General features: G+C 37.4%; 1 protein-coding gene across 1 annotated transcript; it reads left to right on the top strand.

Annotated features, from left to right (window-relative positions):
* rab5aa (RAB5A, member RAS oncogene family, a) lies at positions 1-25,978 on the top strand. Its single transcript, XM_022662979.2, has 6 exons — positions 1-175; positions 11,070-11,295; positions 14,908-15,059; positions 19,448-19,570; positions 20,796-20,889; positions 22,378-25,978. Exons 2-6 carry the CDS (start codon positions 11,130-11,132, stop codon positions 22,491-22,493), a joined length of 651 nt encoding a protein of 216 aa, XP_022518700.1. The 5' UTR covers positions 1-175; positions 11,070-11,129; the 3' UTR covers positions 22,494-25,978.

Below are 25,978 nucleotides of genomic sequence, written 5' to 3'. Positions count from 1 at the left end.
GAGGGGCGGAAGTGGTTGTGTGTGTTTTGGTTGTAGTGGGAAGTGGAGAGAGAGAGAGAGAATCTCCCCCCGAACCGAACCGAACCGGACCGACCCGAACCCGCCCAGCCCGGAGCCCGAACCGCCCGGAACGCCCGCACCTCCCGGACCGCCCTACACCGCTCCACTCCTGCAGGTAACCCCGGCAGCGCGCGGGCAGGGCGGGGAGCCGCGGGGCCGTTAGCCGCTGTTAGCCTGGGTGAGCTAAGCTAGTGGTTAGCTGCTGTTAGCGGAGCGGCGGTGTATCCGAGGCCGCTGCTCAGGCTCTGCTCCCGGGCAGCGCTGGCCCGGTTCCCCCGGTCCTCCCTGTTCCCGGAGCGGTTCTGTTTACAGGCTGCAGCCTGAAATAGAGGAGGTTAGTTAGGGGAGTTCTGTTAGTGTTAACCGGGGCTAAACAGACCGGTGTTCTGCCGTGATATCCTGATGTAATTTAAAGGCATTTAAAGGTATTTAAATTTAAAAATACACTAAAAAACAAGGGGAACGAAAATGACATGCGTATAAAAAATAAATGCACATACAAATGAATAAACAAGCAGATACCCGCATAAATAATTGTGTAATAATTAAACAAAACGTATTTACGAATTTGTTATGAATATTGTATAAGTACACACCTAAAAACATATATCAGATATCTATATCCATATTTTCATACATGAACCTTCTTTTTTGTCTATTCCTGAATTTCTGCATTTACTTATTTATTTATTTAAGCATGTATTTATTTATTCATTAATGTCACATTTCATATGTACATTGAATTATTTATATTTATGTCATTTTCCATCCTCCATAAAAAAAACAAAACAAAACACCATATTAAAAAAAGTGTTCTCAGCAGATGTCTATGTAGGATTTTTTAATTGGATAAATTACTGTATTATGTGTAAGATATGAATTCATAAATGTGATTGGAAACTTTACTTTTTAATAGTTTATTATTATTTTGTATTATTTGCCGTTATTAATTTTTTAAATCTGCATTTACAGTTTGTAACGTTCAAGCAGGTGGTTAAATGCACCCAAAAAAACATAATTAGCATAATAACACACAAAAACATTAAAAATTAAAATGTTGGCCGGCGCATGCACAATAGAGGACAGTTTTTAGTCAGGGCCTAAAGGAGGCCAAAGAGAAAAAGTGGGATTAAGGAAGAAAGAATGGGGAGCAGGAAATGAGGTTGGAAGTAGTTAATGTGTTAGAGGTGTTAGGAGAGTAAGTGCTGTTTGAAGAGCTCTGTGTTAAGGAGGTTCTTAAAGGTTGTGAGAGATGCTCTAGTAGCATAACTCGACAGAACACTGGACACTGTTCCTGTTCTGGATCCAGTTCACAGAGTAAATCCTGTATTATTGTTTATCTGAACATATGACAATCTCAGTTCAGTTCAGAACTGAGAGAATCAGAAGTCCTAATAATTATAATAATATTTAACTAAATATCTTACTGCTTTATACTAAGGGTTGGAATCACAGGTCACTCTGAAGAAAACATGGAATTATTTAGTTAGCTAGTAACCAAAAAACAAGTAACAGTAACATTTCTTGCTAAGGGGGCAGTTTTACACATCTCTGCTGTATTTTCTCAGTCAGTTTTATGAAGTAGAGTCACCTGGGATTCAGGCTTTCAGTTAACAGCTGTGCTGAACTCATCAAGAGTTAATTACTTGAATTTCTTGTCTCTTAATAAAGTGTTTGAGAGCATCAGTTAAAGTAAAGTAGTGAAGAGGTAGAGTTACAGGTATACAGTGAATAGTGAATATTTGAATAATGTTCTAATCCAGATTATGGCAAGAACTATATATAATATCTGATATATAATCACAATACTTTGATATATCGCAAAACAATTCTCTATAATACTTCACGTCACTGCAATACAAGGAACACAAGGGAGCCTTTGTATTTTCTGAGAAGTGAAGCTATCCACATTATCCTACATACTGGTTCTATACAAGTGGAACTTTCACTTAAGAAGATTATCCACATATTCTTCTTACTAGTTTCATTCCAGAGGGGCGTGCTGATAGCTGAGGCTATTTAAATATCCAGTCTATCCTTTCGGATAAGTAAGGCTGTCCAAATATCCTCCCTACTGGTTTTATACTCTAAGAACTTTTACTCAAGCAAGACTATCAACATTCTGTACCTATCTTACATATTTCCAAATATTAGTTTTATATTGGAAGCATTTTAAATGAAGTAGGACTGTGTAGTTATCTGATTATCTGATTGTTAACATATCCTACCTGATGGTTTTATAGTAGATAAATGTTCAGATACTAGAGACTGTCTACACTAGACCAACTAAATAAAAATTGAGACATGTATGCTTATATTAAGCAAAAGCAGGATTTTGCTAGTGAGGTTTCTTAAAATAAGTAATTGCAAAAAGTGTCAAAAGGCTTATTTTGAGACAAATTACATAAAATAAAATGACAATCCCAAGTAAGACGATTTTTTTTTACGATTAATTATAAAATCCTAAAATAAGCAAAGCAATATTTTACATTTACACAATTCTTTGTAACATAAAAATTCTAAGCAGAGAAAAATGATTGCTTTGAAATTTGTTCATTTCACTTGCTAAGATTCAGTTTTTTGCAGTGTTAGTATTCCGTCTACTTAATTTTTTAATAAAAAAATAACAGTAACGGTATAATAACAGTATAAAAATACGTTTTATACTGTGAACTTTCTACACTAGACAAAATGTATCTAAATTGAGACATATATTCTAATATTAAGCAAACGAGTGGGGTAAGCAGAATTTTGGGGCTGATTTCTGAAAATATGCAGTAGCAGGAAGTGCCAAAAGACTTAAATCAAGCTAAGATCATTGATTTGTGCTTATTTTGACTTACAATTACTTAATATAAGGTGGACATTCTAAGCAAGACTAATTTAGATTAATTATAAAATCATAAAATCAGCAAAGTAATATTTTACGTTTACTCGATGCTTACTCAAGTAACATAAAAATTCTTAGCAGAGAAAAAATATGGTGTTCTGCTTTGAAATAATTTATTTCACTTGCTAAGATTTAGTTTTTTGCAGTGTTAATATTCTGTCTACTTATTTTTTACAAGGATTCAGTCAGATATATAAAGTTATTTGCCTACTGCCTACACAATTTCATACTGTGAACATTTTGTAATAAATTATTTAGCCTATAAAACATCATGCCCCCTGGTTTTACACTGTGAGCCCTTTTAAATGAGAGTGACTATACAAATAGCTCAATATCCATTAAATTATTTTGGCTCTAAGTCTCTAAATTATTTGAGAAACATTTTAATAAATTGTCATTCTAAGTATCTGATTGACGGATTTCTTTTTTTACTGAGAGTCCACTCAAATAATTAAGGTTTTCCAGATCTGCCTGATGGTTTTAAATAAGGTTTTCAGATCTTAATATTTTGCTTAGTGGATTTGTACTAGGGTTATTTTCTGATGCATTATTTAGTCTACAGAACATCCTTTAGACTTTTAGAGCCACTTTAATGTAAGGGAAGCTCTTATAATACTGTATTTTACCTTCATGATTTTATACCGGAAACACTTTCAGATAAATTAGGTTACCTAAATATCCTATTTACTGGTTTTATAATGGGATTTAGGTAAAGTGGAGCTTTTCAAATATCTGGCTTACTGGTTTGATACTGGCGTTTTTGCATAAATGAGACTATCCACATATCCTGCTAATGCTTTTACAGTGGGAATGATAGTTTTCTTATGAATTATTTAGGCTGTAAAACATTTAATGTACTGATTTTATATTGGTAGTATGCTTACATCAGATTATTAAATTGTACTTGTCTTCTTTTTATTGTCCTGTATGTATTAGGGCTGAACGATTAATTGCATTTGCGATAATCTCGCGATATTTTAAAACGATATTCTCTAACCGCACAAGCTGCGATTTGACTGGTCACGTGCCTTGGAAGCGAGCCGAGCCGAGCCGAGGGCGAGCGAGCAAACCCGAGCAGGAGGCAGGGAGGTGGAGAAGTGAAGTCAACACAGCGCACGGGCGTTTTCACACCAGCACTATTTGGTCAGGTTTAAACCAACTCTGGTCCGTTTGTAACTTTAGTGCGGTTCGATTGAGCAGGTGTGAAAACAGTAAAAACGCACTCAGGTGCGGATCAAAAGAACAGGACCGAGACCAGAGGAGGCAGCGCAAACGAACTCCGCCATCTGCGCTGCATTCACTGCTCACAGCCGCGTGACTCTGTTTATTATGTATAAATCTGCGCTGTACGTAGAAACACTGTGTTTGAAAGTGCAGCGTTTCAGCGTTCAGTGTTAAAGCACAGATATTTGCGCTGGAACACAAAATCTTCTCCCTGTATTTATTTTTTCGTATATTTAGATTTAATGTACTCCCGTGTCAGACAGCTCTGACCAATCAGAGGACACAGGCTGCTCGTGTGGTTTATTGATGCGCATTTTGGTGCGTTTACATTTATGTCTATGTGAAACCAGACCGAACAGGGCGAGAAAACGCTCCAAGTGAACGAACTCATTAACTGATTCGGACCAGAGAAACAAACTGCAGGTGTGAAAACGCCCTTAGCTTGTTGCACAATGGTTTCAGGCTCGACAGAAGCTGACACAACTGAAAGTCTAATACCAAAGAGGGGCAGCACATCAGTTGTGTGGAATTAATTTGTAATTCTTTTAAAAAAAAAAGATGCTGCTTAACGTCAGGTACTGTGCAAAAAGTGCCTTGCTACTGTTGCTACGACGCGAGGTAACACTACAAACCTTTTTCAGCATTTAAAAAAGCACCACAAAGCCTCGTATGGTATTTGCAAGGCTAAAATGCCAACGACCAGTGCTGCATCTTTAAATACAGAAAATAACGAGTTGGTTAAAGCAGATTCTCTTTATGTTTTTTGCACTTTATTTTTTTATGATGTTACTAGAGAGCAGTAAGTTAATTTTTTTTATATCTATTGTTTTTTTCTATTTAAAAAGAAATGGTGTAAAGGAAAAGCTATTTATCTATTTAACAAATGATGAAAAGGAAAAGCATAGATTTGTTTGCTTTATTGTTATCTGTGCTTTAAATAAATCTGATATTGTTTATTATTAAACAGATTGATTTATTGCTTCTGTTTGTTGAAAAATACTTGAGAAGACATAAAAAAAATCGCATTTTAAATCGCAATGTATAGATAAAAAATTGCAATTAGATTATTTTCCAAAATCGTTCAGCCCTAGTATGTATATATCAGTATAATTCCTGTTGTTTGTTCTGTGCTTTGAATAGCTCCATTATGTATAAGGTTATGGCAGTTTGAGACCAGTGATGGGGATACTGGGGGTCCCAGAACTTATTGCTATAAACAATATTAAGTGGCATTCTGTTCTAATGATAATAAAATAACATAACAAAGCAATTATAGCTCTTTTAAAGACAACATACACTTAATTAATCATAGTTTGGGAAATCTACTGCAGTCGACACTGTGTGTGGAGTCTCTGTATTGAAGCATTAGTCGTTGCATGACTATCTAATATATTGTTTAATAGGGCTGCACGATATTGGAAAAAAAATTGTGTTGTCAATGTTCTTTTTTTAGACAATATATATTGCATCATCAAACAATGCAGGGCCGATGACGTCACTAGCCCCGCCCCCAACCGTGCGCTGTCTCGTGTCCGGACTGATCAACAGCTGAGTCAGCACCCAGCAAAACAACAGTAATCACCCCTTTAATCAGGCATTCAAATGGCTTTTTAAAAGGTAAATAAGAGCGTTTGTTTTTCTGGGATTAAAAGCGTGAATTCAGCTGTAACTGGAAATATCTGCGATGCAAAACTGTGCTGGACTGAGGAGCACAGCTTTCCACACATGCTCACATTTACAAGCACGTGCCCATCCATGTGGATGATGGAGGCCATGCGGTTACCTCATGCAGTTCTCAGGCAGCAGCAGCCTGTCACTCACACAGACACAGAGACAGCGCTGTGTATCTACTTCTTGTGTCAAGAATTAAAACATTGCAACATGACATGTTTGATTTAATTGCTCTAAGTGACATCACACGTCCTACGATGTGACTATTGAGCACTATTGCGATGACAATGCTTAAACGATATATCGTGCAGCCCTACTGTTTACTGTTACATATTAGAAACAGGCATACAACGAAACAAAACAGATTATATCGTGATTATCAAATGTTTTTGAGGTCATGTCCATTTATTTTACGATAAGTTGATAATATGATTATCATGAATGGCCTAGCAGGATAGATTTTTTTTTTGAATGTTTTAAACCATGCTGGAATTAGGCAGGGATACAGTTCAGGTTTCTCTAACAGCCACACTGAATGTGTTCCGTGCTGAATGTTTGGTGTCAGTATCAACAGACCAAGATAATCCAGTCCTGTAGGTCAGCTTCCTCGAATGGGCTGTGAGCAGGGCAGTGTTTGTTTGGTCTGTCATCATGATGCTGTGTGGACAGTGACCGCAGAGCTTCCAGTGCTGCTTTTTTTTGCTCCAGAGATAAACGTGGTGTTTGTGCTGCAGATCTTTAATTACTACACAAACAGCGTCCCTCACAGGAACAGCAGATAACTGTAATTGTTACCTGGTGTCACGCTTTTCATGTGCATCAAACATAGTCATTTTCTCAGATGTTGAGGCTGCGAACGTGAGGGAATGTTCATGCTTAATGCATGTCTTTATTTAAGCCATGTTATACAGAATCACAGGGCATTTGTATTGTTTTTAAGGGTGGGCGATAGGGGTGTGCCATATTATATCAAACGCAATAATATCATAACATTTTTAAACATCGTGAACAATATTATACCCTGATACACCCCTATTTATCACATCAGGGTACAACTTTTTAGCTGTTTTTAATCAGAAGCAAAAAATTCACACTGTTCTCATTTCCCATTATATATCTACTAGAGACAGATTATATCTGTCCAGTATCATTTATTTTACTTTAATCCTGGATATATGGATATATATCTGGAGACATTTGGATTTGCATTATTAGACATAACATGACATTCTGGATCATTGACTTATGTTACAAGTCTAATAATAAAGTTATTGTATTTTTTAAAATCTGAGTTAGGGGTGTGCCATATATCATATCATATGCAATAATAACATTTAATTTTCATTTTGTTGCAGTAGTGTATTCTTGAAATATTTTTTTAATTCAATGCTTTGTTATATCGTCAAAAGTATCATTATCAGTTATTATTATTTTTTTAATATATATTTTCTTTACTGTTTTTAGCTAAAGAAAAATTCACACAGTTCTCATTTCCCATTATATATTTACTAGAGACAGATTATATCTGTCCAGTATCATTTATTTTACTTTGAGTGCATTATGAGTATCATGCCATTCTGGATCATTGACTTCTTCTGTTACAAATTTGTAAAAAATATTGTATTTTTTAATATCTCAGTTAGGTGTGTGCAATATCATATCATATGCAATAATAACATTTAATTTTCATTTTGTTGCAGTAGTGCATTCTTGAAAAAAAAATTAATTCAGTGTTTTGTCATATCGCCAAGAGTATCATTATCGCGAAAATATTATGATATTATCACAATAATGCATTTTTTTTGTTATTTTGTCAGAAATGTTAGCGGTATTATCGCATACGATACATATAGCATTTGATCAAAAGTATATTTGCTTATTTTCTTTTTACTTACGTATTTGCATCTGTTGTATAGTGCTTCACACTATGTGGGTCAGAAAATTGTATCGTAGAGAGCAGTCTTGCATTATATTGAGTATCGCACAATTACAGTATTGTCATCATCATTATCGTGGGCTACATATTCTGATATTGTAGAAAGAGATCAAGGCTATTAAAAGAATGTGTCCTGCTTGTTGGAATAACTGTCCAAAGAAGATGTCCTACTAGATTTTGGAGCATTGCTGTGAAGATTTGATTGCATTTAGCAATTAGAGCAATTATTAAGGACGCAGTGTTGGATGATCACCACCCCCCAACTCCCCAATAAACTATTATTTTTTACAAATGCTTTTTGGCACAAAACATTTGGCAGGATATATATTTACATAGCTTAACTTTCCAAAGAATTTACCTTGTATGAATGAAGCATGTGGATGGTATTTAAATATTCAGAAATATATATATATCAAAAAGTGCTCACAGTGTGATATTTTCATATGTATGAAACAATATGATTTGTTTATTTTATGGAAGGGTTTAAATAGGCAATATATGTTTATGAGTGCTGTGATGATACTGCAATAAACCCACATTACTAAACCCATATTATTTCCTGCTGCTAATAAAAGTCTGATTACATAATGCAAGTGCCTTAACCCCCAGCCAGCCTGTCCATTGGTTTATGTTGCTGCCAGGCTGTTAGCGTTTCACCAGACTAGACTTAACAGTTTGTTTTGTCAATTTCTTGCCTGGTTTGCGCTGTTGCTCTGTTTTTACTGTGTTTGATCCATTATTTGTATGGTTCTCACTCCTCCAGCCTTGAGAAAAAACTGAACAGAACGTCTATGTTGGATTATTTGACAGAGACAGAGCTCCCTGCTCAGCTGAGTGTGCACACACTGATATAAATCAGACCAAATCAGACGCCCATCGAATGTCAACTTGGGGCCAAAAGCCTGAGATATTAGGCCTATTGTTTGTGTGGAATGTGATGCGTAAGCAGATGTCTGGGAAACCTAAGTTAGTCATGATATCCCATGGATGATTTAGAGATCCCAGAAGGAGAAGATGACCCAGTATAAACTGACTTTGTGTGGTTTTTGGGGAGAGGATTGAATTTACTGGGTGATTTATGATGACAGAATGTGATCACAACCAGCATTTGGGGATTGGACTGTGTTGGTGTGTTATTATATGTAATAGTTGCTTGGAGTAGGAATGCAGTAAGTATTTTGTAACTAAAAATATTTGAACAAAAATGGCAAAATTGGTAATGAATAATGACTAATCTCTGTAAAGTAATTTAGCATTTTGCAGTGAAGAATTTATTCAGAGTGCTGCTGTATACAGAGATGACAAACGGCATGTTTAAGTTCATTTTTATGCTCCACTCACATAAATAAAATAAAGTATATTAAGTATTGCTCCTCACGCTCAGTGTCTATGTACTATGGCTACGTTCACATTACCAGGCTGAAGTGACTCAAATGTGATTTCTTTGCTCAATGTGGCTCAGATCAGATTTGTTTCAATGCTGTGTGAACATGCCAAATCTGATTTGAGACACTTTCATATGTGATAAATCGGACAAGTGTCCGATCCACAGACATGCAACATGAATGTGAACAGTCAAATTAAATCTGAATTCATGCGTCTTTATGCTTTTACGCATTAGCATTAGCGCTACGTGCTTCTCTCTCGTACCCACACTGCATCTCTTGGTGCAGCTGTGCAGCTATAGCTGCAAAAAAACAGCAAAAGCAAACCACCTGGCCTTTTTTCACCTCCTGGAGCTGAGCATGAACTTCAGAGCAGCTGTTTACTGTTTCTCCACTCAAGCAAAAGTTGCTCCACATATGAGCTGCTAACAAACGCATCCATTTCCCTTTATAAAGCTACGAGTCTCTCTTCTCTCTAATATGAGGGTTTTTGTTGTTGGTGAAGAAGGAGACGTTTATACATGTATCAATGTGCAGCATGTGAGACAGCGTTTCAGGAACAGATTTGTTCACATTACACACAGATACAGATCACTTACATTTACAGTGAATGTGAACCATCAAGATAAATAAATCTGATCTGAGCAAAAAGTCAGATTTGAGCAACGTGGCTTATAATGTGAACATAAATGTAGCCCATGTCTTCACAAACTGACCATTTTCCTTTTAAAACATACGAGCTGTACAGGGCCAGGATAGTAATTGTTAACTGATTTAAATTAGCCTTAGCATATGTCTTACTTTTTGTAAAATTCCTTATTCTAAAAGTTTCTAAAATTCTACAGTTTGTAATTGTTAATTAAAGTTGCCTAACTAGATGTGACTAAAATTGCAATGCTTCACAAAATTTAAGATTACAATGTTACTGCTGAGGTAAATGTAAAGTGCTCTGTTGTAGGATAATAAAAAAAAAATCAGTATATATTATTATGAAATGTAGATTTATCATCTGATTACATTTTGCCTAAGTAATGTATTTATTTATAGCGAATAAAAAGGGCCATGAGTTCAAGAGAGCACAATAGGAGCTTAGCACTTATTCCTATGAGTTAATTTTTATGCACTCAAAAATGTAATTTAATTTAGTTGAGTTCATAATCGGATTACTGCAGTTGTCTGATATGGCCATAAATTATTTTTGTAAACAATTTTTTTGTCGATATGACAAAACATTACATATTTTTATTAAAAAATATATATTTAAAGAGTGTTCTTCTGCAACAAACAGTTTTCGTTCAGTACAGGCCACTTTGTCTATTACTTACACAGTAACTTACCAAGACTTGCCAAGTGTAAAATGAAAATGGCGTTGCAGAAAAACAGAATATAACAACAAATGTGTAAAATAACTTTTGTGAGATATCAATTGTTCAATTTAAAATATATTTTTATTAATTGTAGTTTTGTAATTGCCTAAATACATTTAGACTCTGTAATGTATTTATTTAAATTGAATAAAAATGGCAAATGTAATAAACACCTGCCTATGTTTTGTTTTCAACATTTAACCTAATTATCAAACGTTTCAGTTAATTTTAATGCTTCCCTACTGTCAGTGTATTCTCTCTGCATTATTATAAACATTAGCATTGAAACTTGCATATAAGTTTTTTGGCGACTGGCTAATGAAGTGAAACCAGTGAGTCAGTCTAATGTTTACATGTAAAAACCTGAAAATAACTTAAAATGTGTATTAAAGCATTGTATTAAAGCATGTATTAAACCTTTATCAGATAGAACTGCTCTTTCAGAACTTTACAGGCCGTAAGATCAGGATGGAGAAACAGAAGGCCAGTGGACAATGTGAAAGTTCTCATTTCTTCATTTTCTGAAATCTTTGTAGCTCTTACGGGAACAGTGAGTGTGAGTGTACCAGAAGGAGAAGGGGACATTGACCGCTGTCATGGCCAATCGGGGAGGAGCGACCCGGCCCAACGGGCCCAACGCGGGCAATAAGATCTGCCAGTTTAAACTGGTCCTGCTGGGAGAGTCGGCTGTGGGCAAGTCCAGCCTTGTGCTTCGATTCGTTAAGGGCCAGTTCCATGAGTTTCAGGAGAGCACAATAGGAGGTAAGATCACTTATTCTTACCAGTCTGTTTACATGCTCTAAAAAATTATATTTAATTTATTTGTTTTTTTATTTTTATAAATTATGTATAATCTGATGCTGCAGTTGTCTGTATGGTTGGGCGATATTTCCCTAAAATGATATCCTGATATTTTAGAGTATTTTGGCCAAAAATGTTGGCATAAAAAAAAATATTTCAACAATATTCTACTGCAACAAAATAAACAAACAGTTTATACATTCAGTAGTATCTAAAAAATGTATAGTGTTGGTCGATTTCATAAACAGTAACTTACTAATACTTACCAAGATTTTGTATAAAATAATAAGTGTTACAGACCTAAAGTGCGGAATATTTAGTCAATGCATATAAACTGCAAACACTACTGTACCCGTATTATAAGGCACACTATCAATGAACGTCTATTTTTTCTTTCATACATAAGGTGCATCGGATTATAAAACACATTTTAAAAGACACTATAAGTAACTTCTGATTCAGCAGGTCTCGCGGCTGGGTGGTGGTTGGGCGGGTAGCTAACTAGGTTAAGTAAAGCTAAGCTAAGAAAACAAAACTGTAATAAAAAAACTTTCTTTTAAAGTTAAATGAGCGCTGGATGTTAATCTACACAGATTTCTCTCCTGAGTAAAGCGCTTCTGTCTGTTTACAGTAAGCTTAGATTCCCAAATTTCTCCAGCACTTAGGCTGGAGCATTAGCGGCTAACCGTTAGCAGGTCATGCTAATGCTGCTCCAGTAGTGCTTTCTGGGGTTAGCAGCAGGCTATAGGCTGATAATACTCACATTTTAACGAGGAAAAAGTGGTTGGCGGCTAATGCTACTCCAGCTCCGGTGCTGGAGAACTAAACTGAAACTCCTTTTTTATACACGATTATGATTTTTAGGAAAATTAAAGGATTTTAAGTGCTCCCTATAGTGCGAAAAATACGGTATTCTCACAATATGGATTTTTTTTTTTATTGTTTCAATTCTCAGTGCATGTACACTCTCACCTGAAGTATTATGGGATGTCTCAGTGCACGTACATTACCAGCCAAACGTTCTCAAACTCTGATGTTCTGCAGTAATCAGATTATAAAGTGCGTGTAAACACATGCTATGTTACTATTAAAGGAGAATAAAGTCATTAAAGTCTGGTCTTACTCATCATATCAGCTTAATCTCATAAACCATGATATCATTAGGAACCCACGTTGTTAATTAAAGACTTTAAATAGGAAACTGAATGTGGGTTAAATCTGCTGACTCATCTGTAGCACTCATTTTCCTGGTTGTGGTCATCAGCCTGTCACCAGCCAGTCAGCTATGGGCAGGTATTTATAGCATTAACAGATGTTGTGTGAGAGTTTTTCAACCCTTTACAATCAGTAAGTCTTCAAAAATGACCTGAGCATCATATTTGCAGGAATAAATACATTTTAAAAATCCAACAATTTTTTTTTATAAAAAACAGTTTCACCCCAAATAAGTTTTATAATATTATTATTGTTTTAGAGTATTCTTGTGAACAACGTTCTTGGTGATATGACATTTTTTAAGGAATATACTAATGCTATATAATATACTACTTTACATGCTAAATAAGATGGAACTCTTGCCGACACCCCTGTTTGTTACTAGAGTAGCATAAAATGCTCCTTATAATCTGGTGCGCCTTATTGTGCGAAAAATATGGTAATTCAGTGTTGTGTTTGAACCCCACCCCCTAGATTGCACTGTTGTACTTAGTTGTTGTTGTCGTCAGATCTCACTGTTCTGATTGGATAACCATAGTGCTGGGCGATAAAACGATAACGATAGTTATCGAGGAAAATATATATCGCGATAACTATAATAAGCCGGACGATAGGATTCGATAAACTTTATTTTCTATTTATCATTTAAGTAGCGCTGCGAACAGGCACAGCACAAGAACAGGCAGCGCGCTGAACTTCCTCACAGCTCAGCACGCCCCCTCCCCCTGGCCATAACTTTTGGCCATAACTCCCTTATTCTGTCACTTATGAGTAAAAAGAAACCTTTAAGTGTAGCAGAAAGTGATTTGATTCATATTGTGATATATATCGATATCGGCTGATATGGAAAACTATATCGTGATAAACTTGCTCTAACTCACTGTACCCTTGATCTGCTGTACTCTACATTGCTCATAACCTCAGTTCTACCTCGTTTTTTTTACCATGCTCTACCTTGCTCAATGTCCCTCTGCCTCGCTGTACCTCACTCTCTCGTACTCAACCTCGTTTTACCCAGCTTTTTCCTTGCTTTAACTCACTGTACTCTCGCTCTGCCTTATTCTACATTGCTCATTACCTCGCATCTACCTCATTCTTTCCCTCAGCTCTGCATTATTCTACCTCGTTCTTTACAATGCTCTACCTCTCTTTACATCCCCCTGCCTTGCTGTACCTCGGCCTCTCTTACTCTACATTGCTCATTACCTCCTCTACCTCGTTCTTTACCTCAGCTTTACCTCATTCTGCCTTATTATTTACAATGCTCTACCTCGCTGTACCTCCCTCTACATCCCTCTGCCTCACTGTACCTCGGCCTCTCACACTCAACCTCACTCTACCCAGCTCTTCCTTGCTCTAACTCACTGTATCCTTGCTCTGCCTTTTTCTACATACATACTTCAGCTCTATCTCGTTCTACCTTGCTCTTTACTATCCTCTCCATCCCTCTGCCTCGTTCTACCTCACTCTTTAATGTGCTCTATGTCCCTCTCACGACCTCGTTCGACCCAGCTCTTTGCTCTAAATTACTCTAAATGGCTCATTACCTCGCCTCTACCTTGTTCTTTTCCTTAGCTCTGCCTCGCTCTACCCAGCTATTTCTTGCTCTAACTCACTGTTGCCTCACTCTGCCTTACTCTAAATTACTCATTTTTTTGCCTCTACCGCTCTCTTTTCCCTCAGCTCTACCTCTCTTTGCTAGGGCTGCAATGATTAGTAGATATAATGAACAATGTTGATTATTTAAGTTTGTCGACTAATCATTAATTTGTAACCGTACTGCATTACACAAAGTGATGGGGACAAAAGAACAATGGGAGATTATGGGTAAATGTCTCACAAAGGTGCCCAGACACAACAGATTACATATTCAACCACTAAATATCAGTACTTTCCACGTTTAAACAATATCCAGACATTCAAATTTCTTTTAAATCTCATATTCAGCTGTTTCTATCGTTTTTAAAGAAGGAGCACATGGCAGAAAAAAATGTTGAGTAATCGACTAATTGAAAAAAAAAAAATCATCAGATTATTTGGTCGACTACCAAGATAATCATTAGTTGCAGCCCTACTCTTTTTATGCTTGTTCTGCCTCACTACTTATGTTTATGTTGACTACATAAAATGTATATAAAAAGCATTTAAATTGTATCATGTATATAATGAAGTTTTAGAATGTAGAGTTTATTTGAAGTAATTGAATTTTTATTTTATGTTTTTATTCTTTTCACTCTGTGTGTATATATAAGGGTTATCTGACTCTCTGTACTGTAGACGTTCTCTGTGCTGAAAGTGCTGTGTGAGTGATGGTGCTGTGTACTGACCTCTCCTTGACTGTGCTTTTATTGGTCCCAGCGGCCTTCCTGACACAGACAGTGTGCTTGGATGACACAACGGTGAAGTTTGAGATTTGGGACACAGCCGGACAGGAGCGCTACCACAGCCTGGCTCCCATGTACTACAGAGGTGCTCAGGCGGCCATCGTGGTCTATGACATCACCAACGAAGTGAGTCACTGGTGTGTGGATTCACCACAGCCATTTACTGTGGTGTGTTTTTGTGTTAGAACTGAACACTAGTATATCAGTGATGAATTAGGATATTTGGCAAATAGCTAAAATTTAATACATAATAATGCTGTATATAGTTTTTTAGTGAATTAAAGAGTGAAGCAATCATACACTAAGCACTCTGAACGGCAAAAGAGCTAGCGTTGTGGCTAATGCTAATGCTGCTGCACCTAGCCTTAGTGCTGGATAAGCTTTACTGAAAACTCACCATTATAACACCATACTTCAGAAGAGTGGCTTTACTGCTCCTTAATACCTTACTGGTAGGATTCATACACAAGGAGCACCGGATTATAAGACACAACAAAAAATTAAAGGATTTCAAGTGCACCTTATAGTGCAAACATATGGTAATAAAGAAACAATACTGTTTTAAGGACACTGAACTTTTAATTAACTAAAGGATATTTTTTTCCTTCATCAGATGCCATTCTTTGTTAATTGTTTTTTGTTTGACTGGCTAAAATATTAATGTTTATTTGTACATAAGCAAATATGCAAGGAAACATTGACTTGCTTTCAATGTCCCAATATATCATCATCATATTGAATTATATCTCATGTATTGTGATGCATATTGTCTCCAATTTGTCTCCAATTTCCAGCCAATACACAGCGCTACTCAATACTGCTCAATTCACCTGCATGTATTTTAAAAATGGCCGCTAACTATTTAAACCATGGTATAGGTCAGTGGTCACTTGTTTTGTAAGATAATGTGATTGCAGAAGCAGCAGTACTGTATTGGTAAAAGGAGACCAGGCTAATTTATACTGAAGAATAAAAGTTCAGTGTGAACTCATTAACCACAGGCTTCTCTTCTCTCAGCAGATCTGGCTGTCTGCTCTAAATTTTCTCACAATTGCTTTTAAAAGTTAAAGAAATTAAACTGTCAAACTGTCTTGTGTCTCTAAGTTTTCTCTGTTTAATGGTAATGCTTGTTTTTCTTTTTCTTTATCAATGTGTAATTAGTCTGTCATGATGCTTTCTCTACTCTCCTCCTGAGCAAAAGCATCACCTTATCAGTGCTGGAGCTGCTAATTGATCTAATCGACATAATTTATTACAAAATTACGTTAATTTGCATAACGTGTGGTAACGTATTGCGAGGCTGGACGTTCCCTCTAAAAATTCAGGTCCCAAATTGCACACTACCATACTTATTAAACAAGGTAGTGTGAGGTAGAGAGGTGGTGTGAGGTAGAGAGGTAGTGTGAGGTAGAGAGGTGGTGTGAGGTGGAGCAATAATAAGCAAGGTAGTGTGAGGTAAAGCAATATGGAGCAAGGTAGTGTTAGCCAGAGAGAAGTGGTGTGAGGTAGAGCTATATTAAGTGAGGTAGTGTGAGGTAAAGCAGTATTAAGTGAGGTTGTGTGAAGTATAGAAATATGAAGTGAGGTAGAGTGAGGCAGAGCAACATAATGTGAGATAATGTGACATAATGTGAGCAATATGGAGCAAGGTAGTGTGAGGTAAAGCAATGTTAAGTAAGGTTGTGTGAAAAGCAATATGGAGCGAGACAGAGAGGTGATGTGAGGTAGAGCAATATTAAGTGAGATAGTGTGAGGTAGAGCATTTTGGAGTGAGTTAGTGTGAGGCAGAGAGAGGTGGTGTAAGATAAAGCAATATTAAGCAAGGTAGTGTGAGGTAGAGCAATATGGTGCAAGGTAGTGCAAGGCAGAAGGAAGTGGTGTGAGGTAGAGCAACATTAAGCGAGGTAGAGCAGTTATGGAGCAAGATAGTGTGAAGCCGAGCAGTATGGTGAGAGGCAGAGAGAGGCAGTGTGAGGTAGAGCGAATTACTGTGAGGCTAACTGTTATAGATTGAGGTAGATTGAGGTAGTGTGAGGTAGAGAAATATGGAACACGGCAGTGTGAGGTAGAGCTAGGTGGTGTAAAGTAGAGCAATATTAAGCGATTTGGTGTAAGGTAGAGCAGTATGGAGTGAGGTGGTGTGATGTAGAGCAATATAGAGCAAGGTAGTGTGAGGTAGAGCAATATGGAGTGCGGTAGTGTGATGTAGAGCAATATGGAGTGAGGTAGTGTGAGGTAGAGCAATATAGAGTGAGGTAGTGTGAGGTAGAGCAGTATGGAGTGAGGTGGTGTAAGGTAGAGAGCAAGGTAGTGAAGGGCTGAGCAATATAGAGTGAGGTAGTGTGAAGTAGAGCAATATGGAGTGCGGTAGTGTGATGTAGAGCAATATGGAGTAAGGTAGTGTGAGGTAGAGCAATATAGGGCGAGGTAGTGTGAGGCAGAGCAATATGGAGTGATGTAGTGTGAGGTGGAGCAATATGGAGTGAGGTAGTGTGAGGTAGAGCAATATAGAGCGAGGTAGTGTGAGGTAGAGCAATATGGAGTGAGGTAGTGTGAGGTGGAGCAATATAGAGCGAGGTAGTATGAGGTAGAGCAATATGGAGTGATGTAGTGTGAGGTGGAGCAATATAGAGCGAGGTAGTATGAGGTAGAGCAATATGGAGTGATGTAGTGTGAGGTGGAGCAATATAGAGTGAGGTAGTGTGAGGTAGAGCAATATGGAGTAAGGTAGTGTGAGGTAGAGCAATATAGAGCGAGGTAGTGTGAGGCAGAGCAATATGGAGTGATGTAGTGTGAGGTGGAGCAATATGGAGTGAGGTAGTGTGAGGTAGAGCAATATAGAGCGAGGTACTGTGAGGTAGAGCAATATGGAATGATGTAGTGTGAGGTAGAGCAATATAGAGCGAGGTAGTATGAGGTAGAGCAATATGGAGTGATGTAGTGTGAGGTGGAGCAATATGGAGTGAGGTAGCGCAAGGCAGAGAGAGATGGTGTGAGGCAGAGCAATATGGAGTGAGGTAGTGTCAGGTAGAGCAATATAAAGCGATGTAGTGTGAGGTAGAGCAATATAGAGTGAGTTAGTGTAAGGTAGAGCAGTATGGAGCAAGGTACTGTGAGGCAGAGCTATATAGATTGAGGTACTGTAATATAGAGCAATATTACGGGAGGTAGTGTAAGGCACAGCAATATGAAGCAAGGTAGCGTGAGCCATTGAGAAGTAGTGTGAGGTAAAGCAATATTAAGAGAGGTAGAGCAGTGTAGATTGAGGTAGAGTGACCTTGATAGAACAGCTTTATTACATCCTATTTTTGTGTACATCATACAAGCCAGCAAGGATTCTGAGGCTAAAAATTCACCTTTAGGCGGTTAAAGTATGAGAGTATATTAAACAGGAGCCCTGCAGTGTGATGGCAGTGTGACGGCTGTGTATCAAACACTCCCTGAAACTAGCACTCGTGTGTAGCAGGTGTCTACACCCTGTGGTGCTGGTACTGAGTGCTGTCTCTTCACTGCATCTTAGTCATTTCTGCAGTGCTGTGGTTATGCTAGTGTCAAGTAGCCCTGTGCTTTATCTGACGTAGTTATTGGGTGTTATGTATTTCTGTGTTTACTTTAAAGGGCGTGTACGAGTGAGAGATTATCTTAAACTAACACACAGCCTCTTATGACAGCCTTTACATCACTTCATTATTTTCCTTACACTGCACTGATGTAAAAAATATATTTACCAATGTTTACCATGGTTAACTACACCTTACGCAAATGATGACATCTCTCATGCTTATAACCAGTTTAAGGTTTAGGTCTAGTGTCTAATTTAAATCTAAGATTTCCTTCGGGAGCAATAAACTAACAATAAACTGTATATCTATCTTTATTTACATAAAAATATTAACACTTATTTTCAGATAAAGGGTTATTATTGTATTAACATAACACTGAGGTATTTCTGGTGCATAATATGTTTTTATAAGATGATGATTAAATGCATTGGCGTAGGAACCGGGGGGATGGGTTGGTTTTCAAATCCAGAAATAGGTGGATTTGTTCCCCCGAAAACCGATACAGCAGAAAAAGCAGAAACTGTTTTAAAATAAACTTTTATTTTGAAAGTGCGGCGAAATCTGCACCCCCGCCATGAACAGCACTGCCTCTCAGGAGCGCTTTTCTAAATAAAAATGTTAGCTAAAGCAGTTATCTCCGCTTTTATCAATAAGATGCTGTGTACACACTGCCGAGAGAGGGTGCTTTTCATGGTGGGGGTACAGATTTAGGCACTACTATGATGCCGAATTCAGCAACCCTGCCAGGAAAAGCACCCCCTCTCAGGAGAGGCTGCAGGTGACGTTTAAAGCAAAGAAGAAGTGGGTGCATGCTCACCTGGTTGTATTTACCTACTAATAATAAACAGAAGTACAAATTTTGTTTTGTTGTTTTATTTGTCTTTATAACCTGCTCCAACACCTTTGATTAAATGTATTCACTAATGTTACTCCGCCATCTTCTCTGTTTAGGAGTCGTTTGCGAGAGCAAAGAACTGGGTGAAGGAGCTCCAGAGGCAGGCCAGCCCGAACATAGTCATCGCTCTTTCTGGAAACAAGGCGGATCTCGCCAACAAAAGAGCTGTTGACTTCCAGGTGGGTTTCAGAATATTACTCAAAAGAATGTTTAAGTAAATGTATGGCTTTTGTTTTTGTTGCATGTTCTTAAACAAATACATACAATTATGTCAAGGCATGTTCACACCAAGTGTAAATGTGTCTCGTAAATATCCCCTTTTTCACTTTTTCCGTTCCTTGTTCATGTCAACTCTTTGTGCAGTTCCATTCCTCTCTTTTCTGAGAGAATAATTATTGTTTGCTGTTGTTTTTCTATTTTACTCATATAAAAACACTCATTTAGTGAGGAACAGCAGAAGGAGCTCCTCAGATAAAGTGCTGTTCTCATTCCTCTCCAGGCAGAATGGAGCGTTTGACTCCACAGAGCTGAGCTTCTATTTCTTCAGTGTGTTAGCTTGTTATGCTAACTGGCTAGCATTCTACACGGCGTTCCACAGCGCCTCTAGCAGTATGGCAGTATGTGTAAAATGCATTCCGTTGTTGTAGTAAAACATGATAAAAGTTCTTACCTTTGATGAATAGCACACCTCTGTTCTCCCACAGCGTTCAGAGATCCAGAAATTTTAACAGTTTGTCCAAACACCCTTCAGACTGGGAGATACGGGGCATAATTTACCCTGATAAATCACTTTTTACACCGTTATCCAGCTCAAAGTAGCTCCACACCTCCTTGCTAGAATCCAGAGAGCCCTGACATTTAAAACCAGGCATTAATAACTTAAAAAGTGCACAAGAAGCGTATTAAAAACACTTACAACGCTGTGGGAGAGTAGAGGTGAGCTATTCATCAAAGGTAAGTACTTTTTATCATGTTTTACTACAACAAAAGTACATTTTACACCAGAGTTCTCCTTTAATTTTCCCTTCGCTATACTGGATCAACCAGTATGTTATAGTGCCCAGCACTACCTCACAGCAATGCTCCAAATTATAGTAGAAAGCCTTCTCTGTAGAGTAACTCCAACAAAAGCAGGCTAATCACTTTTTAAAATTCTTTATGTCTGGAAAAAAAAAATACATTTATATAATAGTGTATGTTCCTGATTCAGCATTGTGCAGTAAAAGGCCTTTTTTCACTTTTTTAAAGAGATGGAGTGTAAGTGTAACATCATGATGTACCAACATATATATAGTAACTTAAACATCCACTGGAGATACCTCAGCCCTGTTACTGATTGCCCAGCAGAGCCGCAGACTAACTCTTCTGTTTATCGACTCATTTGTCTGGGATGCTGTTTTTCAGGATGCCCAGTCTTATGCGGATGACAACAGTTTGCTATTCATGGAGACATCAGCGAAGACCTCCATGAATGTGAATGAGATTTTCATGGCCATTGGTAAGTCTTTATTTATGCCATTGTTTTACAGCGACTGTTAAAACTGTTAAACACTGTATATCTTTTGGAAATAGCTTTTTTCTGTTATGCATTTATCTGTTGTAGGTTTTGTTTAACAGAAATGCAACAGTTAAGATTGTACTGTTTTCATTTTACTGTTTTCAATAAGAGAAGCACTAATATCAAATTATTCTTAATGCAAATAGGAGCGATCCATATATATATATATATATATATATATATATATATATATATATATATATATATATATATATATATATATATAGTATTGATCACGATACCCAGCCAGTATTGGATAATATGTGAACCCTTTCAGACACTGCATCCATTAAAATGGACATCATGCATTTTCTTTATTGTTAATTATTTTGTTGTACAGAACACTATTTGAGAGCTGTTGTCCATCAGAATAGACCATGAACCAGCCACTGAACATGTTTATAAACCAATAAAACAGTAGCTTGGCCCGCCCACTGCACTGAATTAAACACTAGTCAGAGCCACTGAGGCAAAGTAATAGCTAGTTTTTACTAATTTAATGTGATTTATATCACTTTTAAATCATGTTTAGGCATAGTTTTTAAATAAAAAGGTAAAATAAATAAAGCCGCTAAAATCATTAGTGTGTAAATCCTCACTGTCCAATGAAATTCTGCTGGTTCATTTATCAAGAAATTTTGGCACAGTGTAAGAGACTTGATGGTTCGTTGAAATTATGTATTTATCTAAAAATCAACAAAAATGGAGATTTAAAACTGATTTTAAAACTGCAGTTATTATACTGTAGTCTGGCTTCTTTTTCTTTTATAAAAAAACAATATAAATAGCTCAGCAGTTTCATTTTTGAAAGTACAAATGTTAAATTATAGTAATAATATAGTATTTGACTATGTTCGAAACAAACCAGTCCACAGTCTTTAAGGTAGAGGAATTAATTTGTCTGTAAATATATTATGGTACCACTTTAAAATGGGTTTATAAATGGCTTACAATTAGTTTATTAATGGTTACTAATTAGGTTGTAAATGCCATAAAAATTAATAATCAGTTATAACACATACGTAGAAAGGGCAACAATGATCTGTTGTTTGCCAAATAGTGAACCTACAGCCATCTATATTGTTGCCCTTTCTACGTGTGTAGAACCTAATTATACATATATTTACAACCTAATTAGTAACCATTAATGAACTAATTGTAAACCATTTATAAACCCTTTATAAAGGTAGTCTTATTTTAAAGTGGTAACTATATTATTATTTTTATTATTATTATTATTATTATTATTACTATCATTATTACACTTGTTTGAGGGAAACCTTTGTGGCACATTATTTTTTGAGGAGTGCAGTAAAATCAGTAAAATGAATCTGATAGATCTACAGTATCAGGTGTGTTTGGTCTTTCATATCCAGTTAAGTTAATTTAATTTGTATTTATATTTTTTCTTTTTTCTTTATTCTCTAGCTAAAAGATTGCCCAAGAGCGAGCCCCAGGCTGCGGGAACCAACAGTGGGCGGAGTCGGGGCGTGGACCTAACCGAGACAGCCCCACCCGCCAAGGCTCCCTGCTGCAGCAACTAATGCAAACACCAAACTCTGTTACCACGACAACTAACGCAAGGCCCCGCCCCCTCTCCCCGCTCTGTTCACTTCCGTAACTTTCGGTGGCCAGCAGTAACAAAACCTCCGCCCTGCCCTTCTGCGTCTTCTGTCCGTGTACAGGCCCTTCATTCTGCTTTCTGAAGGTTACGGCTTGTGTCCAAACATTACTCTGCTTTCACCAATTCTCTCATCCGGGAAAAAATTAAATAAATAAAAAACATATACAAAATCCTCCTTACGCCATTGGCTAGCCTGAGGCAGGAGGGCCGGGCTTCTGCAAGAAACCCCTCCTCCTCCGCTTTTCCCTTTTCCCATCATCCTGTATCAGCTAAAGACTCTATAGCTTATATTTCTCAGACATAAATCTCCTTTTGTCTTGTTTTTTTTTTTTTTTTAGTTCTGTTTCTTTGTTTTCTCCTTTTTTATTATGTTTATGTTTTATAGAAATATACTTTGCAGAATAATGGGTGCATGTTTCACTACAAGGCCTGAAATGAAATCAAAAGTTTTAACCTTATTCAACGGCACAAGCGGTGAGAGAGGATGAGACGGACTGCCCATGATCCCTCTTTCACCTTTATCTCTCCTTTTTCTTGTTTCTATACCACCTCCTCCCCTCCTTTTCTCCTCACACTTCACCCAGCTCAAAACCTCACCTCCTTACCCTCACCCTCACCCCAGCTCAGCTCATCCTTCCTGTAGGCCTGCTCTGCTTCTGGTGCCCCAGGGGCAGCGTGCAATATCTGATATGTCCACTTATTCTGAATGAAGTTGTACAAGAAACTAACCACCCTGTTATTAATATACTTATGGACACACACACACTGCTACACACACACACACACACACACACCCCTACACACCTACAGATATTAGTCACCTCCCCTTACCAACGTCTTACAGCCAATTTATACTTCTGTGTCGAACCTACGCCATACCCTACGCCGAGGCTCAAATCGCGCACCTCCCTTGAAATGTTGCTACGTGTCTTGGACAGCCGCAGCTGTGATTGGTCCGCCGGGCCTCACGTTCCCGCCCACACATTCCCGTCTTCGCTGTTTGAACTGCAGCGCGATGCAGAGAATAGCACACTCTCGCTGGAGACCTGCAGGCTATGGCGTACGTTCGAAGCGAAAGTATAAATTGGGCTTTACAGTATGTGTCCACTAGGGCTGTGCATTGGCATTGGCAAGAATTTAGCATTTTAAAGGAGAACTCTGATGTAAATTTGACTTTTGTTGTAGTAAAACATGATAAAAAGTACTTACCTTTGATGAATAGCACACCTCCGTTCTCCCACAGCTTTTCAAGATCCTGCAGTTATGTGCAGTTTGTACAAACATGCTTTAGAATGGACAAAACCTCTGCAGAAAAATCACTTTTTACACCGTTATCCAGGCCCAAAGTAGCACCCACACCTCCTTGGTAGAATCCAGAGAGCCCTGACATTTAAATCAAGTTAATTTTACTCCTGAGTTCTCCTTTAATATGAATCCGCTGTCACAATACTTTATTATGATTCAATATATTGCTATTGTTTAATTCTAATTTTTGGAAAACTGTCTTAACCTGAAAAAGCACATTATCATACTTATAAAATCTGTGTACTTAGGAAAAGTGCTTTTTATCCAACCAGATCGGTGAAATCTATCAACATTGGGTACAAAATTGATTGGGTGGAGTTTAAACAGAAATCGATTCAGTATTGCAAAACAAAGGACAGTGCTATTGGATTCATGGCATTACACACACACACACACACACACACACACACACACACACACCAATAAACCAACCAATTATGACCACTCCTTGTTTCTACATCCTCACCAGTTTCTCAGCTACACTGGTCCTGTAGGACACTCTGTAGCTCTTACCGACCCCACTGAGAACAGTCCTCCACCAGCATCCTGTGGGCGGAGTCATGTGCAGCAACAGATTTAGAGTGTCTTCACTCCATAATAGAGTGAAGGACAGTGAGTGGACACAGTGTTTAAAACCTCCAGCAGCACTTCTGCAGACAGTAGGTGTAGAAACAAGGGGGTGGTCATAATGTTATGCTTGGCCGATATATACTAGTGCATCACAAAATATTAGAGTATCATTGAAAAGTGACTTTATTTCAGTAATTCAGTTCAAAATGTGAAACTTATATATTATATAGATGTATTAAACACAGAGTGATCTATTTTAGGAGTTTATTTCTTGTATTGTTGATGATTATGAAGCTTACAGCCAATGAAAACCCAAAAATCAGTGTCTCAGAAAATTTGGATATACTACAAGACCAAGTGGTACTTTTGGCAGTGTCCTGCTGAAAAATGAAATCCAGAGCAGGGGGTAGCATAAAGTAGACTGTGTGTCTCTCCACTCTTCCTCCAGACTCTGCTCCCTTGATTTACAAATTAAATGTAAAATTTACTGATGATCAGTGATGGTTTGGAGAGTCATGTCTGTCATCTGCTGGTGTTGATCCACTGTGTTTTATTATCAAGTCTAAAGTCAGTGCAGTTTTGTTTTCCCACAAAATCGTACAGCACTTCATGCTTCCCTCTGCTACTGACAACTTTTTTTTTGGAGATGCAGATTTCCTTTTCCAGCAGGACTTGGCACACTGCCTACATTGCCAAAAGCACCAACTGAAATAAGAAATAAACACTTAAAATAGAACACTCTGTGTGTAACACATCTATATAATATATGAGTTTCACATTTTGATCTGAATTACTGAAATAAAGTAACTTTTCAATGATACTCAACATTTTTTGAGATGCACCTATATATGTGAGCACAAACATATATACAAGCAGTTCTCTGGCCAGTCGTGTTAAGGCTTTACTGGTTTATCAGCACAGTTATTTTGGCACAGTCTGAGCGTGTCGGTCAGCATGTTCGAGGATTTACAGGGCTCGACTCTGTAACACTGCAGTCCTGTATTAAAACCCTTCACACACTTTGACTGGGTACACACTTCTCCACACACCTGATAAATCGTCCTTTATTCTTCCATCCTCCCTTCCTCAAACACAAGCCTGATGCTAATCTATCTCTCTCTCTCTTTGTTTCTCTCTTTCTTTCTCTCTCTCTCTCTCTCTCTCTCTCTTTAGTTTTAACACACCCAGGTGTTTCTTACTCCATGCCTTGCACTAATTTTGTTCATGAATTGATCTGCTCTAAATACAGCCAGTGTGATATAAATATATATATAAATAATTTACTGTAAATAGGGTGTTGCAATGTAGTCTACTTTTCCATTTACTGTTGCAGAACTAATGCTTGATAGGGAGTTGTCTAGATAATCATTAAAAAAAACAATTGTACAGTAACCAGAAACTGCTTTGATAGGGGTTTGGACTTATGTTTCTTTTTTTTTTTCACAAAATGGTTAAATTATAATCAATGGTGGTCTTATAAATGTATGTAGTGTTATTAACAAAAACAAAATAAGAGAAACAAATATCAAA

Source organism: Astyanax mexicanus, chromosome 3, assembly GCF_023375975.1.
Source record: "Astyanax mexicanus isolate ESR-SI-001 chromosome 3, AstMex3_surface, whole genome shotgun sequence".
Taxonomy (NCBI): Eukaryota; Metazoa; Chordata; class Actinopteri; order Characiformes; family Acestrorhamphidae; genus Astyanax; species Astyanax mexicanus.
Note: the sequence above shows the minus strand (reverse complement) of the source record. Positions and strands in the feature narration are given on the sequence as shown.